The following is a 15,614-nucleotide window of genomic DNA, read 5'->3' as shown; positions in this document are numbered from 1 at the left end:
TCTAAAAAAAAAAGGCAAGCTACAATTTTGCTTACATAAATATACTTCTAACACAAATGTTAAGTGTAGAATATATACCTAACAAGAACAAATAGAACATATAAGTAAGTAAAAATACTTTAAGGTAGCTTAGTAGCAGGAAATAGTAATTTAAAATAAAAGCTATTTCATTCACTTATTTGTATTCATGAAAGAGAAAATAAATTGTGGAAAAATCCACACTTTAAATAATGTATAATATTCTTTGAAGATTTCTTGCTGTTTCTAACAGCACTGAGATTTCACACGGACTATGGGAATAACCTCACAAAGGAGGTTATCTTTGTTTCCCAGAGAGAATTTCTGTAACACACTCCCACCTCATCACAGGAAGCAGACTTACACTAAAATGAGAAATAGATTTTTTTCTCACACGTAATAGGGGCAGCAGGACACTGGCTGTTCTCACCAGCTTTCATTAAAGTGAAGGGATTTGGGGATATTCTTACTCTGGGACTGCAGACCCCTGCAGTTGCATGTAAAAATTGAGGGGCTCCATTTCCTGTGGCATATTTCATATGGTACATTGATTTTCAGCTTCTACCATGTGCCAAGCCTTGTGCCAGGGATTATCTGAAGGCTCACCTATTCTTCTACATTCTCTCAAACTACCATTATGCTCATGCTACAGATGACAAAACTGAGAGAATTCCCCAATTCTGCTTCCCCGTGGGATCAGCAATGAAGCTTTTACACTGAACAAGGCTATCTGATTTGTTGTCAGGTGCTGCTGCAGAAAGTACACACCACTGAGCAGCCACTGTTGGAGGACGGGCAACAATAAAGAAGTAAGGAGAACGGCTGGAGCATTAGAGAAGAAGAGGAAACAAACTCAGGTCCTTAGGTCTATGGAAAGGAATAAAGGAGCCAGCTGACCTGGGCATAAGGGACAGCCCTGGTGGCTTTATATACATTGAGGATCTTCAAGTCATGGGAACAATTCCAGAGGTAGCAAGAGAAGTTCTGTATCCTTCCTATCTGCTGGGTACAGTTGGTTCTTGCCACAGAGACTAACTGGTAATAATATCATATCATAGAAACTTCAGGACCCATTGCTTAGCTTACCTTTTTGGATTACAGATAAGGGAACAGGCACGGAGTTTATGTAGACTCTCAATGTCTAGAATCACAGATGACTTAGAACTGAAAAATCACTTTCCTCAAATTATCTTGTTTAAATGCAGCTTTCCTCATTAAGGCTTTTTGATAGAAGCAGGCTATGTGTTCCAGGTTAATGATTCTTAATAAAACCCGGAGCCGTATTTTACACTAAGTACTGACACACTTGAAAGCCAGACCAACAAGTTATAAGGAGTACTACTCCACCGAGACAATGAAGGATCCTGACCAGTATTCAAGCAAGGCTGGAAGGCCACCCCACCTTAACTTTGTGGTGAGCTCACAAGTATTTTCAGGCAAAGCCAGGATTTTTCCAGGAAGCAGTTTTGAAACTAATCCAGCCTGTAAATCAGTGCTGTGCTAAGATGCCAACATTTCACAGCTTGAAACAAGGAAAAGATGGTTTTAATCTGAAAACTGTTCAGATCCAGAAACTTTTATTGTAGTTAGGTAAAATGGAAATATTAAATGTATAAATGGCTGTCAGTTTACCTTCACAAAACAACTGAGTAACTCCTCTGTGTTAGATTAACAATGTTGGGTGCTGGGTATAAGAAGGTGTCCTATATCACACCAATTTACATGCTAGGCAGGTGCACAGGAAAGTAGAGAACTGCCTCTAATAACCTGTGATAATTACTATTTTAGAGTAGGGTTAAATTCTTCGATGGCACACAGGAAGGTGTCTTGTTAAGCCAGGCTTTGATGGGTAACTACCATTTCACCAGAAAGAGCATGACATTAGGAAAGGGGATATAAATTGAGACAGGTGCTGGGGTAAAGGAGGCCTACTCATATTTTTGTAAGGTCCTTCTAAATTTTATTTAATTTCTTTTCTCACTATCACATCAATTGGAAGGCTATTTATAGATAAAATTTGTAAGTCAGATGAATAAAATACACATAGACTAAAAATAAAATCTCAGCTATTTATTTAACCATGGAAATTAAGAAAACACTAGTTTCAATTAGAAGATTCAGAAACTCTTTCAAAATGGTTACTGGCAGAAATTACAAAAATAGACGGTGACAAGTGTCATGGGAATTGAGAAAGGTAAGAGTTCTTACACACTGGTGGAACTGTAGACTGGTACTGCAATCCTGGTAAAAAAATCCAGCACTATGAACAAAAATAATGGTATTGCATACCATGACTCTTCTGCTCAAAACTCTCCAATAATTTCCTCTCTCAGAGAGAAATGATCTTTGCTGGGAATTATAACTTCAAGAAATTCTTTCATTAAGCTGTAGGGTGATGTCTACGGGTACATATTGAAACATTTTTTTGGTGATGGATGGGAATTGGAGGCTACCAGGACATCTACCTGGGAAATGAGTATGTAAAATGGAGCAGCCCCCACCATGGATTTTTATGATGATTCAAAGCAAACCACTGGATTTCTGCATCCATAAAGACATGAATGGATCTAAAAACACATGAGGTAGATGTGCAATAATGAGGTAGATAGCACCGTGTCATTTATGTCCACTAACATTCATGCACGCAAAGTGAAAAATACATATGATGTAAGAATCCATGTAAGCAAAAACACAGGAGAGAATGACTTCCTATAGGGGCAAGGAGAACGGAAGTGGGGAAAGGAGATACAGAGGACGGAAAGAAGGACGGAGGATGGAGGGGGATAAATGAATACCTTTTTCACTCTTGAGAGCACAAAGAAGTCAACTGATGATCCTTGACTAAATATTAGGTATGTAAATAATTGCCTACTTTTTAAGAAGCTAACAAGAAAAGAGGATGTAGACTTTTCAGTTTACCGTATGTTCAAAATTATTTACAATGTGTATGAGAATGAGAAAAAGAAAAATATATATACAGAGTTTTGGTGAGAAGAAGTCTGGACTAGTGAAAAGAAGTTTGACCTAAGCGTCTTACCCTTGAGTTCTACCACTCACTGGCTTGTGACTCTGGGCAGCCACCCACCTTCCCTGGACTTCAGATCCTTCAGCCTAAGACTGAAGCTGCTCTGACTAAGACATGCTCATAAGTGTCAATCAACTTTGGCTTTAAAAGGTCCCAAACCCCCAAATCTAGACTATTCAAAAACAAGGAATGCCACATTAATAAAGGACCAAAAAAAAAAAAGAGAAAGAGAAAAAAAGCCTCTTAATGATTTAATGTTTGCCTATGGCTTTCACAGTATTTTTCAAGATCATATTTATTTTCTACTTTTCTTTCAGATAGCTGATAGGAAATGAAAATATACATCTAATTAAAAAGAAAATTGTTTGGGCAGTAAAAAATTACTGAGTTTTCATGTTTACTGGGCACTCATTACTATAAAATGGTTGTGAGTCCCCCTCCCAAAAAAATCATCTGAACGAGGTTTGCTTTGCATTTGAAAGGCAATGATGTTTTCTTAAAGATCTTGCTTTACAATAATGACTCATGTTATTCCTATCCTAATAGATATAAGAATCATATACTAAATGGTTCTTTGGTCATAGCAATCTCATTTCCCTGAGGTGGGGAAAAGTGTTTTATTTGCTGCCATCTAAAACCACAGCTCTACACCCCTTCAGAAGGGAGCATGACATTTACAGCAAATGCCACAACAACTATTAGTGAAACAACAGGCAGATGAGGCATGTGAGATTGGGGCAAAACAAGTGACATTTCAGATGAATTTAGAACACTTAACCTTATTATTAGAATCTTTCTTAAAAATCATTTGTATCTGCTGGAAAAAATTATTTAAAAAAACACCATAGCAGAGACAGCCACTAATGTTCAACTAGAAATAAACCAGCAGCTTGGCTACTATTAAAATAGCCATCAAATAAATCACTGAATCTAAAGTAATGGTGCTGATATCCATGGAAACATATTTGAACCCACAGGCCCACAGTATTAACAATAAAGTAACTAGATAGGTAAAGACATCTCTGACTGGAGTTGGAAATAGAAATCCCTGAGGTTTCAGCTCCCCAACCAAGTTTATAAATGAGTAAAAGGCAAGTAGCTCCAACAATCTGAGTTCTGGGACTGAGCATATGTAAGAAATAGAAGAAATGGAACAGAAGTGGTCAGAGCAGATGGAGACTCACTCTCACATGAAAGTGGCTGGCTTGAAGACAAACATGCTAATGAGTTTTCCCTACCAGGAGTCAGCATTGATAATAACAACAAAAAATGAACTTGTTTCGAACTTCATAATTTACCACCTGCCTTCCGAACACTGATTCCCTGTAACAAAACTGTTAGCGTAATTACTACTTTTTACTAGATCAGGAATCTGAGGGTCAGGGGAAATTTGGGGACTTGACCAATGATGACAAAGTAGTTGATTTTGGAACTGGGTTCCCACAGAGCCTTTGCATACATTCCAAACCATTCCACTACACTGTGCTGTTTCCTGAGCCTCAACTTAGGAGTAAATTCTCCTCCTACTTCTATCTTCCTTTTATCTAAATTAGACAGGACATGTGAATTACAAGACAGAAAATTTTGTTTTCATCTACGGCTCAAGATCTATAGAGATAGGCTTACTTTCCTATGACTTAAGCAGCAAAAGAGGGTAGAATCCCATTCATTTACATGGGCTCTGAAAGAATTAGGTGACATGCTTTTCTACCTACAGATCATGGAATAAAGAGCTCACTCAAATATACACTGTCATACTAATTTAAAATGAAAACTCACCTGTATTGCTCTTTTTTTTTGACCAGTAAGGGGATCGCAACCCTCGGCACGATGTTGTCAGCCCCACACCAGTGAGCACACTGGCCATCCCTATATAGGATCCGAACCTGTGGCCTCGGCGCTAACAGTGCCGCACTCTCCCGAGTGAGCCACGGGGCCCGCCCTATATTGCTCTTATTTTTTAAATGGTAAAGTATACAACTAATTTTTTTAAGAGTGTAATAATGTACTTAATTCACACCCCTAACACATTTCTATTGCTATGAAATCACATATTAATCTTAAAAGACATCTGTAAAAAATCATACTAAATTCTAAATGATGGTTAATCAAGTAGGGCTGAGAATTTTTTTTTTCTCCTCTGGTTTAGGTGGAAGTGTTTAGTGTTACAAAGCTAGGATATTAATTCACTGACAGTCTCAGTCTGAATTCTGCTATCTCCTCACCTACCCAGAATGAATTACCCAACAGATCTCTGTAAATGCAATGCAGCAGAAAACCACATGTTAGCCATCAGGACTGCATTTTTTGTTCTGGGCCACAGAGAGGCTACCCATCAGTGCATAAAGGTCTGCCCACCTGGCCTTTTGGATCATAGTTCAGGCACACAATTAATTCATTATGAGGTAAGTCAGTGCTTGCTTTTGAACTAGCCTTTCAGCTTTGGAGGTGAATGTCCTGTCACTGACCTGAAGAAATACCTTTACCCTTTTAGACTCCATTAAATCACATTTCCTCCTGTTTTGTTTTTCTTTTTTTTAATAGTGGGGGTGGGAAAAAAAGGTTTGTAGTGACAGAATATGTTCAAAAATTAGCTGAAAAGCTAGGGCATCTAAACATTATTTGTAACAGTAAAGGTCTTGGGAATATAAAACAGATTAACACAATATAATCAAACTCCTTCAATTTACATTCTCTACTATACACATCATATATACATTGATATATAGATATATATTTGAAATCTAAAGATATGGGCACACAATCTAGTACACTCATTTAATCGAATTTAATAGGTCATAAAGGGCTTAAAGAGAAAATGTCACCTTTTCCATGTACTTCTAATCTCACCAATGCATATTTCTTGGTTGTTCTTATATGTTGTACTAAGAATGGCATGCACATATGTATGTATTTATAATGAGGGAATATATGTATTGTCGACTTTAGTAACTATCAAAACATATTTTCCCCCTTTCTATGTCCTGAAATCATGCTCAATTTTGTATTCATCATTCTTTTGTCTTTTAAAAATATACTTTTACTACATAGTCCCAATCAAAACATTGTATTGCTGTTTCTGACCCTAATAAAATACTATAATGCTGTAAGTGGTTTTCTGAAACTTACTGCCGTGACAATGCATTTCTAAGAAGCATACATGCTAATTGTTGAATGTAGCTGTATAGAGTTGTTTTCATTTTTCAAGGCATAAAATCCATCCAGGGACTGATTAGACCCCAAATCCACTGGTGTTTCTGTAATTACTGAGAATCACATTCTTGAAACTGAGAGGAAATGGAAATCTAAAATTTTTTTTCTTTTAAAAAAACTTGTGGCCAAGATGTTCTTTTACTGGTAATTGATTAAAGGGTTGCAGTACACTGATCGATATTGACAAATAATTGCACTAACCAATAGACAATACCTACAACCAATAGTCTAATAATCTCATTTACATCTCTGGTTTCAAACATACATGAGTATTTATTCCATCTAGTATCATGTTTTTGAAAAGATAATGAAAAAGAGAAAGAGGGGCAACAGGATGGTATGAAACAAGAAAACAGATGAGGAAGCCAGAGATAATGTAGAGGCCCAGAATGTTATACTTCAAGTAGCTGGAAGATGGTCATTAAGTGAGAGTATCTATCTACCCTGCTCACGTTCCTTGGAAAATTATTTGGGGGAAATTTTTGTAATCTAGAATAAAGATGCATACTTCCATAGAGACTTTACATTTGCTTTTCACAGACACCTGGGGGGACTACAAATATGGAGCCACTTTAAAACAAATTAACAGGCTTAAGGTTATGTGATTCGGGCTACAAATCCATAAGGACTAACTTGCGGTTACAACTTTTCAGGGAGAGAATCCTCCCCTTGTGCTACTCTGCATCAAGACAGCTCTGGGAGTGTGGGTAGGAGACACACAAGTGTAGCTTTTGGGATCATGGGCTTTTGAGGTCCCAGCTTAGAGTCTGGACGGTCTCCTATTATATTATCCTCCTTGGTCATTACTGGGCTTTATCTTCTGTCTCCCCAGTTTCATAAGGCCTTGAAAACCAGAGCTCAAAACTCAAGTACGCAAAAGTCTTCGGAGCAGAAGTGGCTTCACTAGCTTCAGTCTTGTTCTTACCAAGGATAACTTCTGGGTTGCTGCCTTCACTTATATTTTGGCCTGATAACTTTATAAGTAATTTTATAGTATAGATGCATATGTGTGTGTTTGTGTGCATGTACGATATAAAGGAAATTACATTGCAACAGATATTTTGGCATAATGAACAGAAGACACTTCTGTCAGTCAAGATAACTGTTAAAAAATCAACTGGGTTGCCTCAGGAGACCGTGAAGTGAGCTTCCTATAAGTAGAAGCATTCTAATAGAGGCTGGATAATCACATGGCAGGAAAGCTACAGAGGCAATCCAACAATCAGATTTACCAGTCCCTTTCAGCCCTTAGGTACCATGACTATAAAATACAAAGGAAGAAGCATGTCACAGTTATCTATGAGAACTTATCACACCAGCTCTCTCTGCACAGAGCAGTGCATAGTGAAGAAAACATTATAATGACAAAAAGGAAAAATTAAGGCTTTCAGTCAATGGATGGTGACTTCAAAGCAACTGATTCCCCAAGAGTGGCTATTTTCAGTCTGTTGCCTTTGCTTACCCTAAATACAGAAGCTACACGGACAAATTTTTGCTGACTCCCACATTCACTTTCCTCTTAGTCTTGTAATATAGATTCCAGTAAATCATGTGTAACTTTAAACGAATTTACTTTAACAACTTCAAGGACAAAGTTCATATCTTGTCCATCTTTATATCCCTGTTGCCAGGCAAAATGACTGGCATATAAATGCTTGCTCAGTGGACCTCTATCTCTCTCGACTATAACACTCCAATTATTTTTCATTATTCTTCAGGTCACATGGATAAACCCACCTTGCTAGGTTATTCTTGTGAAAAGTTTATATGAAGTTGTCTTTACTTACTGATGGGTCTGCTGTCATCAAAATAACCAACAACCAAGCAGAAGGATTAGTACATTGTACAACTATTGGAAAGTGCACACTCAGGATCACTAAGAATGTTTTACTTGAGGATTACATTTCAATATTTTTCAAACCCTGATTGCCATCCAAACATCCCTGGTTGTCTTATTTAAAAATAAGATCAAGTTTATGCAATTCCATAAACTATAAACCTATAAGAAAATAGCTGATATTTAATTAAATATAATTATATAATTTAAGTAACTTATATGTTAATAAATATCAATTATTTTCTTACAGGTCCATAACGACCAACATTTACTTATATCAGTTAATAAATATCAGTTATTTTTCTTATAGGTTTATTTATACCAGTTAATTAAAATGTCAATTATTTTCCTTATAGGCTTATAATATTTATATTTGTTAATAACTACCAGTTTTTTTAATAGGTTTATATCCTGTGAAATGGAGAGAACAATTCATAAATATCACTTGGATATTAAAATTCAACTGAGAAATATCACTTTGTAGTAGATAGCTAAAGAGAGATACAATTTTTAAAAGAACCAAAATAATGAGGGTCTTACCTCAGCATGAGGAGTAGGGGGCAAAACTGAAGTCTCGTTTTCAGTAACGTTTCCAGTTGGCCCATTGTTTGGTGAACTGGGACCAGACCCCGGAGAACTACTACTGACTGAGGATTCTGAAAAATAGCATGAAGTACAAATATATTCATGAAAAATATACAAAGATGAACTTTAGTTACTGTAAGTAATATACAGCACTGGACAATATTTTATCTTCCCCTACATGAATGACAAGCACCACTTCACTAAACTGAAAGAACTACAAAAATTTTTGAAGCACTTCTGAATTTTCATACCACTTCTTCCCCCCCTTTGTTTTCACTGCACAAAATACGAGGTAGTATCTAATAGTTCTAGAGAAGTAATGACATGCAGTTAGAGAGGGTACTAGAAGATTTTGATGAGGAAAAAAAAATAAAGGAATTTTCTCTCACTTGCTCTTTTGCTATCATTAAAAATAACAGTGATATATATAATGACCTTGTGCACATCAAAAAACTAACTCATTAGACATGAGGCCCAAAGCCATTCCTGTTGTGTCTGAAAAAAAGTGCTCAAATGCTATGTTTTAATCTGCTCTTTACTTGATATTCCAAGGCTATACCAAAGTTGTATGAAGAAAATGCAATAGAATGTAGAATCTCTACATCACATTGATGGCCTTGTAAAACACCATCTGACCTTATGTCAACCCAACTTATTTTCCAGAAGATGAGAAGTTACCTAAGTTTAACAAATAAAATTTTAAACACCTAATTAAAAATATATATAAATTTCCAATTTCTAGAAATATAGCTAGAGAAGTCATCTTATCAAGGCTTGTAAATTATTTATTGGGTTATAATTAATTTCTTACCTTCATTCACTTCAAAATTTTTCTAGTTGCCTCATCTTTCAACCTAGTTTTGCACAAATTACCTTGCCTCATACTTTTCAGAGAGTTCTGATATTTGAGAAGCATACTTCTGATATTTCCACCAGCATATTTTCTTTCTCCCTCACCCTTCCCATTTCAAAAGTAAAGCATTTCTCCTCTTCTCCCCTTTCCAAGACTAGCCATTTACTCTCACCCATGATGCTATCCCCTGACACAGTTTGAGAATTTTGTTCCATCAATTATTTGGAATCTTCAGGCCTTGCTTCTCCACTGGAATTGTCCCTCTAGTCTGACAGCATGCTAATAATCCTCGAGAAGTAGTGTGCTCTCATAATGTCTACTCATTCCTTCTAGCCCTGGCAACGTGGCTTACTACCAACTGCAACTCTTCTCTCAAATGCCCCCAAATCTGAAGGCTTCTGACAAAAGCCATCATTCTCCATATCCTATTTTTCAATAATGTTTTCCGCCTCCATGTTTGTTCCCATCTCCCTGACTTTTTTTCTTTCTACCAATTCCTAAATAAATTCACCTAAGTTTGTGGCCTTATTCCTTTTCTCTTTCCCTTGTCAAACTCACTCAATATCATGACTTCAAATGTTATTTTAAGGCAGGACACTCTTGTGAAAGTTTCTTGCCTTTAGCTTTCATAAATTTCAGCCAGGATTCCTCTGGAATGCTGGGCATTTTTAATCTTCCATTACATGGGTGTCAACTTCAATGTATTCTAATATTAAATGTTTTCTGCTTATCTCTGTACTTATCACCGCCCTTAAAGTCATCCTCATTCCTTTGTTTACCCCAAATCTAATGAGGTCTTTTCCATTTGTTCTTCACATGATCTCTCATCTATGTCTGACTACAATCATTTCAGTATAAGCCCTTGTTATTCTCTCATGAACTACAGGAAAAGTCTCTTATTACTTCAGAGTTGCTCCAGTAGTCTCTCAAAACTTTTTTCCAAACTCTTGGCAAATGCATCATACTGAGACAACTTTCACTGTGTCCTTCTGCACCAAAACGGAGCCTAACATTATTTCCTTCTATTGCCTTTACTGCACTCTGCGGTCAGTCAAATTAAATCACCTACTCTCCTAAGTGACAAACACTTTCCCATTTCATACTTTTCTATCCTCCTTTCTCTCCACTTCATTGCAGGCCCAATCCCACCTATAAACTCAAAGCCTGGCTCACACACCATCAGAGAATGGGAACTCCGAATTTCCAGGCAATATTTTCTTGTCATCCCTCAGAACACCAATAATTCCCAGCTTTCAATTGCAAATATTTCTCTACTCAGAAATGCAATGCCACTGGAAGGAATGTGAGATTGGTGGCAGAATTCTGGTCTTGCCACTTACTCATTGTGGGATTTGAACAAGTTATTAGAATCATAAAATATTTAAATGCATCTTTCTCACTGACTTTCTGTCTATATGTCTTGCTTACATTTTGATTAATATACTTTTAAAAAATCTTTGCCTCTTCCTTGTTTACTTTCAACAAAGAAAATGAACATGTTTTTAAAATTTTTACAGGAGCGTCTTTTCCCTAACTCCTAACTCTTGTCTTTCCAATATGACTAAGTACTGATTTCTCCTTAATATCTTATTCCCATTTCCACATTAAAAAAAAAAACTTAAACATGCTCTCTTGCCAATTTTTAATTCTATTATTCATATTATTTTATGTGATATTCAGACCAAACTATTTTCTTACATAGAAGCCGCTGCTATAAACATTAGTATTCAAGGCAATAGTGTATTCTACTACATCACACTGGACGGGACCTGAGGAGAGGTAGCAACTGATTTTCTGGGAGTACTGACAAAACCTCAGAGAAGAAATGATATGATAACCAAAGCTTGAAAAAGAGTAGTTCATGAAATGGCAATGGAGAAGGGGAGGGTGGAGAAGGCATTACAGACACAGGGATGAGTCAATGCTTGGAATTTTTAAAGAACATGGCAGAAAGGGGACAGAAAACCCTTGAATTTGAAAAAGAGGAAGCTGGCAAATGACTTCTGTGTCAACTATTGGGAGGAGAAAGGTAGCATGGGTTTGCAAAGAGCATACACTTGAACCTATGAAATGGGGAAGAGAGAAAAGATATAAAGGTGAGAGAATATCAGCAATGGGAATTTAACTGCTATGATGTTATGATGGTCTCTGACTAGATACTAAAGATAGCTAGTGTTAAGATCCAAGCAGAGGTCATCCAAATTACATGAAAGTTAGCAGAGAAATGGGAAGGAATACAGGTGAGGACAGCTGTATGTCTGGTAATTCAGAGCCTCCGAAGACATTTAGCGTTAAGTGCAGCATATCAGTTAAAAACATCTACCAGAGCATTCACAAGTCCCAACTCACTGACCAGAAATGTGTGTCTAAAAAATGCACAAGCCTCTCTTCAAATACACATTATTTCCTGACATAAAAAAGGGGACTCATTATCTCACAAAATTAAGAAGATAAAAATATTATATTTTAAATGTAAAGCAAATCAGGTAAAACTCTGGCATATCATAACCCTTATAATGAGGAGTAATCATTACTCAGATAACTATTGAGATAAATTCCACTGCAATTTGGTAAGAAAGAAAAGTGACTGTAGAGAAAAAGTTATAATCAAGAAAATGAACTAATAGGAAAATAGAAAAGAATACTGGGATAAATAAATATTTAAATAAATGACTTTAGATATTAGGATTATAAAGCAGAAAATCTAGCAATATATATAGTTTTTCTCTTTTCTTCCAAGTTTTTCTGTTAGAGGAGCCTAGTCTCTCCAATTAGAAAAACAATCTATATCCATTTACACTAGACAATTGATATGCTTATTCTTTTACATTAATTATAACAAGTTCACTTCCCAACCCCACTCCTCAACCAAGGACCTCTACTCATATTAGAAAATCTTACTTAAAATTTTTACTTAATAATATTTCTAGAAAAAAAAAGTCTGTAACTCTGAACTTAGAATGCAATTGTTCTAAATTAGTGGTTATATTTCACACAGAAAAATAAATATAAACTCTAGTAAAATAATTTCATCTATTGATCACTTCTTCACTATTTCTTATTCCTCAAGGAAAAAAAATCCCATTGCAATCACTAATACTCTTCTACAGATGAGAATATCAATCTGTCAGGATTGAATAGAAGACTAAAATTTTGTTTTTCCTAATTAATCTATTCAAACTTTTAAGTCACACTATACCTAAATACACTTTTCCACAATCTTCACCCAAATTGCCTTTCTGAAGTAAACACTGTCATGGCCAAAAGAGGAAGAGAAAACAAAACTTAAAAACAGGCTAAGGATAAGATCTGACCTTGGAGAACTAATACCAACTAATTACATTGGTACAATTTTCCTTGAGAATGGAGAAAAATGGTTGCAGGTTACCACTTCTTTCTTGAGGTAACCAAAGGAAATAACCAGGTACAATGCATAGCTTTAAGTAGGTACTCAACAAACAGTAGCCAGTATTATTATTTCAGTTAGCCTTTTTCATTCTTGTATCCTTAGGTCTTCTCTAATTTCAGACCAGGTACAACTGGGACTAGGGGGTTTTGTAAAACATCAGGTTGAATTTCCTAACCTGTTCACCCCACTACTAACCAGGCAGCTAAAAAAATAAGAACTCTTCCATTTGAGACTAGTGAAAATGACAATTTCTTCCCCTTCATAAAAAGCAATATATCCCCCTTCTGCCATAAGTCCCAGTTCACTAGTAAACACATAAAGTCATTTATGAGTTCTGTAAATTTGTTGAAAAGTCAAGGTTTTGCTGCTCCACGTAGTTTAATTTTCCCAGATGTATTTGGTACATTCATGTCTGAGTAGGGGGAAGTGTTCTTCTTGGACTTCCCTCTGCTCATTTCTGATCAAATTTCATTAAAAGTTATATTTTCTTGGTTGGCATTCCCAAAATGGACTGCGTGTTTCTGAAAAGAATAAGGTGAGCTTTGGTGTTCCCTAGTTATGCCTTGATTGACACATACCTCTGTTTTTTCATTCATTTCCTGTTTAACACAGTTGGTTAACGCATAGCAAGGTTTACTGAACTACTTCTGAGTTTTCAATATAATTTCCTTCCAATAAATATTTCTCCTCAAAATAACTTTCAATATTCAGCAGATATATTATTCTAAACTTTTTTTCTTTTTCATTCCTACTACCAGCATTTTTTGTTAGTGTATGGTCTGCCCAATCCTCAATTACCTGTCACCTCAAACATTCGCTTCTTGAATGAAGTGACAACATTTCCATCCTTCCGCCTGAGTAAGGGGCTGCTTCTCCTCTCTGCCACTTTCTGTTTTAACCTGGACCGCACCTTCAAGTTGGGCTCAGAGGCTGAAGATTGAGACAAAGAAAATAGATAAAAATTAAAAAATAGAGAGCCAAGTGCTCCTGTGTTTAGAAACGAAGTCTCACCCTTTTCCTGGTCCCTTCTCATTCTCAAATTATAAACCCAAGCACATATGAATAAGGCATTGACCCTAAATTAATTAAACTGACAAATATAAGTAATTATTTCCATGTAATGTGCAAAATGTTTTTCTACTTTTCTAAATATGAAAATGAAAACAGGAAAAATATAAGTTTTCTACTTATTTTATCTAGCAGAATTGGGATTGGTAATGGTAAGTTTAATCACTAATTATGTTTGGGTCAGAGTAAGATTTATTATACTTGATTGTTGGCCCACTTAATTCTCTCAAGGGTGAAACTCAATAACCACAAAAACAGTAACTTAATATGATTTTAGAGACTCTGACCTGACTTCTGGTAATAAGAAGACACCTCTGTACCATATAATTTATGTGTAATTCTGACTCCTGGAGTATTTCTTTGTCAGTAGTTTCTAACCTAAAACCCTGGGAAAACACACTTAGTGTAAAAACACCAAACCAGCAAGAATTACTGTGAGCAAACCTTTTTATACATTCAATATACTATAGGCTAGAAAGAAAGGGTGACCAAATCTTAAACGAAAAGTCTGAGGTAGGCAATATGTTCCAAAGGACAAATGCACATTATTCATGCATATGTTACTATTTCTTTGGTTAAATTATTCTAAATTGTGAAGCACTTTAATTAGTTACCATTTATTAGGTTTTTAAATAATTATAGTTTAGAAGATGGAAACACTGAATTGAGTCTCTGTGTTGCAGAAATCAATGGTGGTGGTGGTGGTGGTGGTGGAAAGGATATTTCCAATGACAACTAACATTTATGTAGTGTTTTCTATGTTCCAGTATTGATCTAAGCATTTTTGTTAATATTAACTTGTTTAACCAAAAAACATCCATATGGCATAGATAATATTTATAATTTGATTATATCAAGGAGGAAACCAAAACACAGAGGGTAAGTAACTTGCCCAAGGTTACAGAAGTAAAAACGGATGAAGCCAGGATCTGTACCCAGGTCATCTGGCTCATGTCTATTCTCCTAAATACTGAAAGGACTGTGTTGCTCTTCCACCCTTCCTTATGTATAAACATCATAAAAATTGTAAAATAGCTTTGCCAAAGCATCACTAACCATCTATAGTAGATAAAATGTTATAATTTGGCTAGATTTTTTGATCAATGAAAATATTTTCTTTGAAGGCATTTATACTTTTGCCATACTACAAAGGGTATCAAAAGTAGAATGTACATTCTTTCCCCTTTCTTTCACTTTCAGACTTCAGACATCTATACTTATTTTTCTCTTTGTTCTTTTCTTTTTCATTTCTCTACAGCTTTAAACTTGAAACTAGAACTCTTGCATTATAGGTTCTCTTGGAGTTGGCTAGGTGAAATAGGAACTTGAAAGAAAGTTAATTTCAGATACAAAAAATAAAGCAAGTTAATTTTTTTTGTCTTGTACACCTGATTTTATGCCTGAAAACACTGAAAAGTTAAAAAAAAAATTGAAGACCTGAAAATACTGGAAAAGTAGAAAATCAGGAGGTGGGGCAAAGATCAGGGCTGAGAACAAGAAGCTCAGAGTAACAGACACCTGAAATGTGTTACTTGCTGGGCCTCCCACCTTGAGGCAGACAAAGTAAACAATTTTGGGAAGGATTCAGGTTCTTTGCCAGATTTTC

The 15,614-nt window shown here is 35.9% G+C and overlaps 1 protein-coding gene across 25 annotated transcripts in view; it reads right to left on the bottom strand.

Annotated features, from left to right (window-relative positions):
* The window catches only part of HDAC9 (histone deacetylase 9), an 899,944-nt gene that overhangs the window by 357,272 nt on the left and 527,058 nt on the right, over nucleotides 1-15,614 (bottom strand). For 18 of the 25 annotated variants that reach the window (XM_063101430.1, XM_063101421.1, XM_063101428.1 and 15 more), the window contains 2 exons: nucleotides 13,739-13,870; nucleotides 8,634-8,749 (listed from right to left, as the gene is read on the bottom strand). In XM_063101430.1, the coding sequence (XP_062957500.1) occupies nucleotides 8,634-8,749; nucleotides 13,739-13,870 (248 nt within the window). The remainder of the gene's footprint in view (nucleotides 1-8,633; nucleotides 8,750-13,738; nucleotides 13,871-15,614) is intronic. The other 7 variants (XM_063101425.1, XM_063101426.1, XM_063101427.1 and 4 more) reach the window with 1 other exon arrangement.

Source organism: Cynocephalus volans, chromosome 6 (genome assembly GCF_027409185.1).
Source record: "Cynocephalus volans isolate mCynVol1 chromosome 6, mCynVol1.pri, whole genome shotgun sequence".
In the NCBI taxonomy this organism is placed as follows: domain Eukaryota; kingdom Metazoa; phylum Chordata; class Mammalia; order Dermoptera; family Cynocephalidae; genus Cynocephalus; species Cynocephalus volans.
This window is presented reverse-complemented; position numbering and strand designations above follow the sequence as displayed.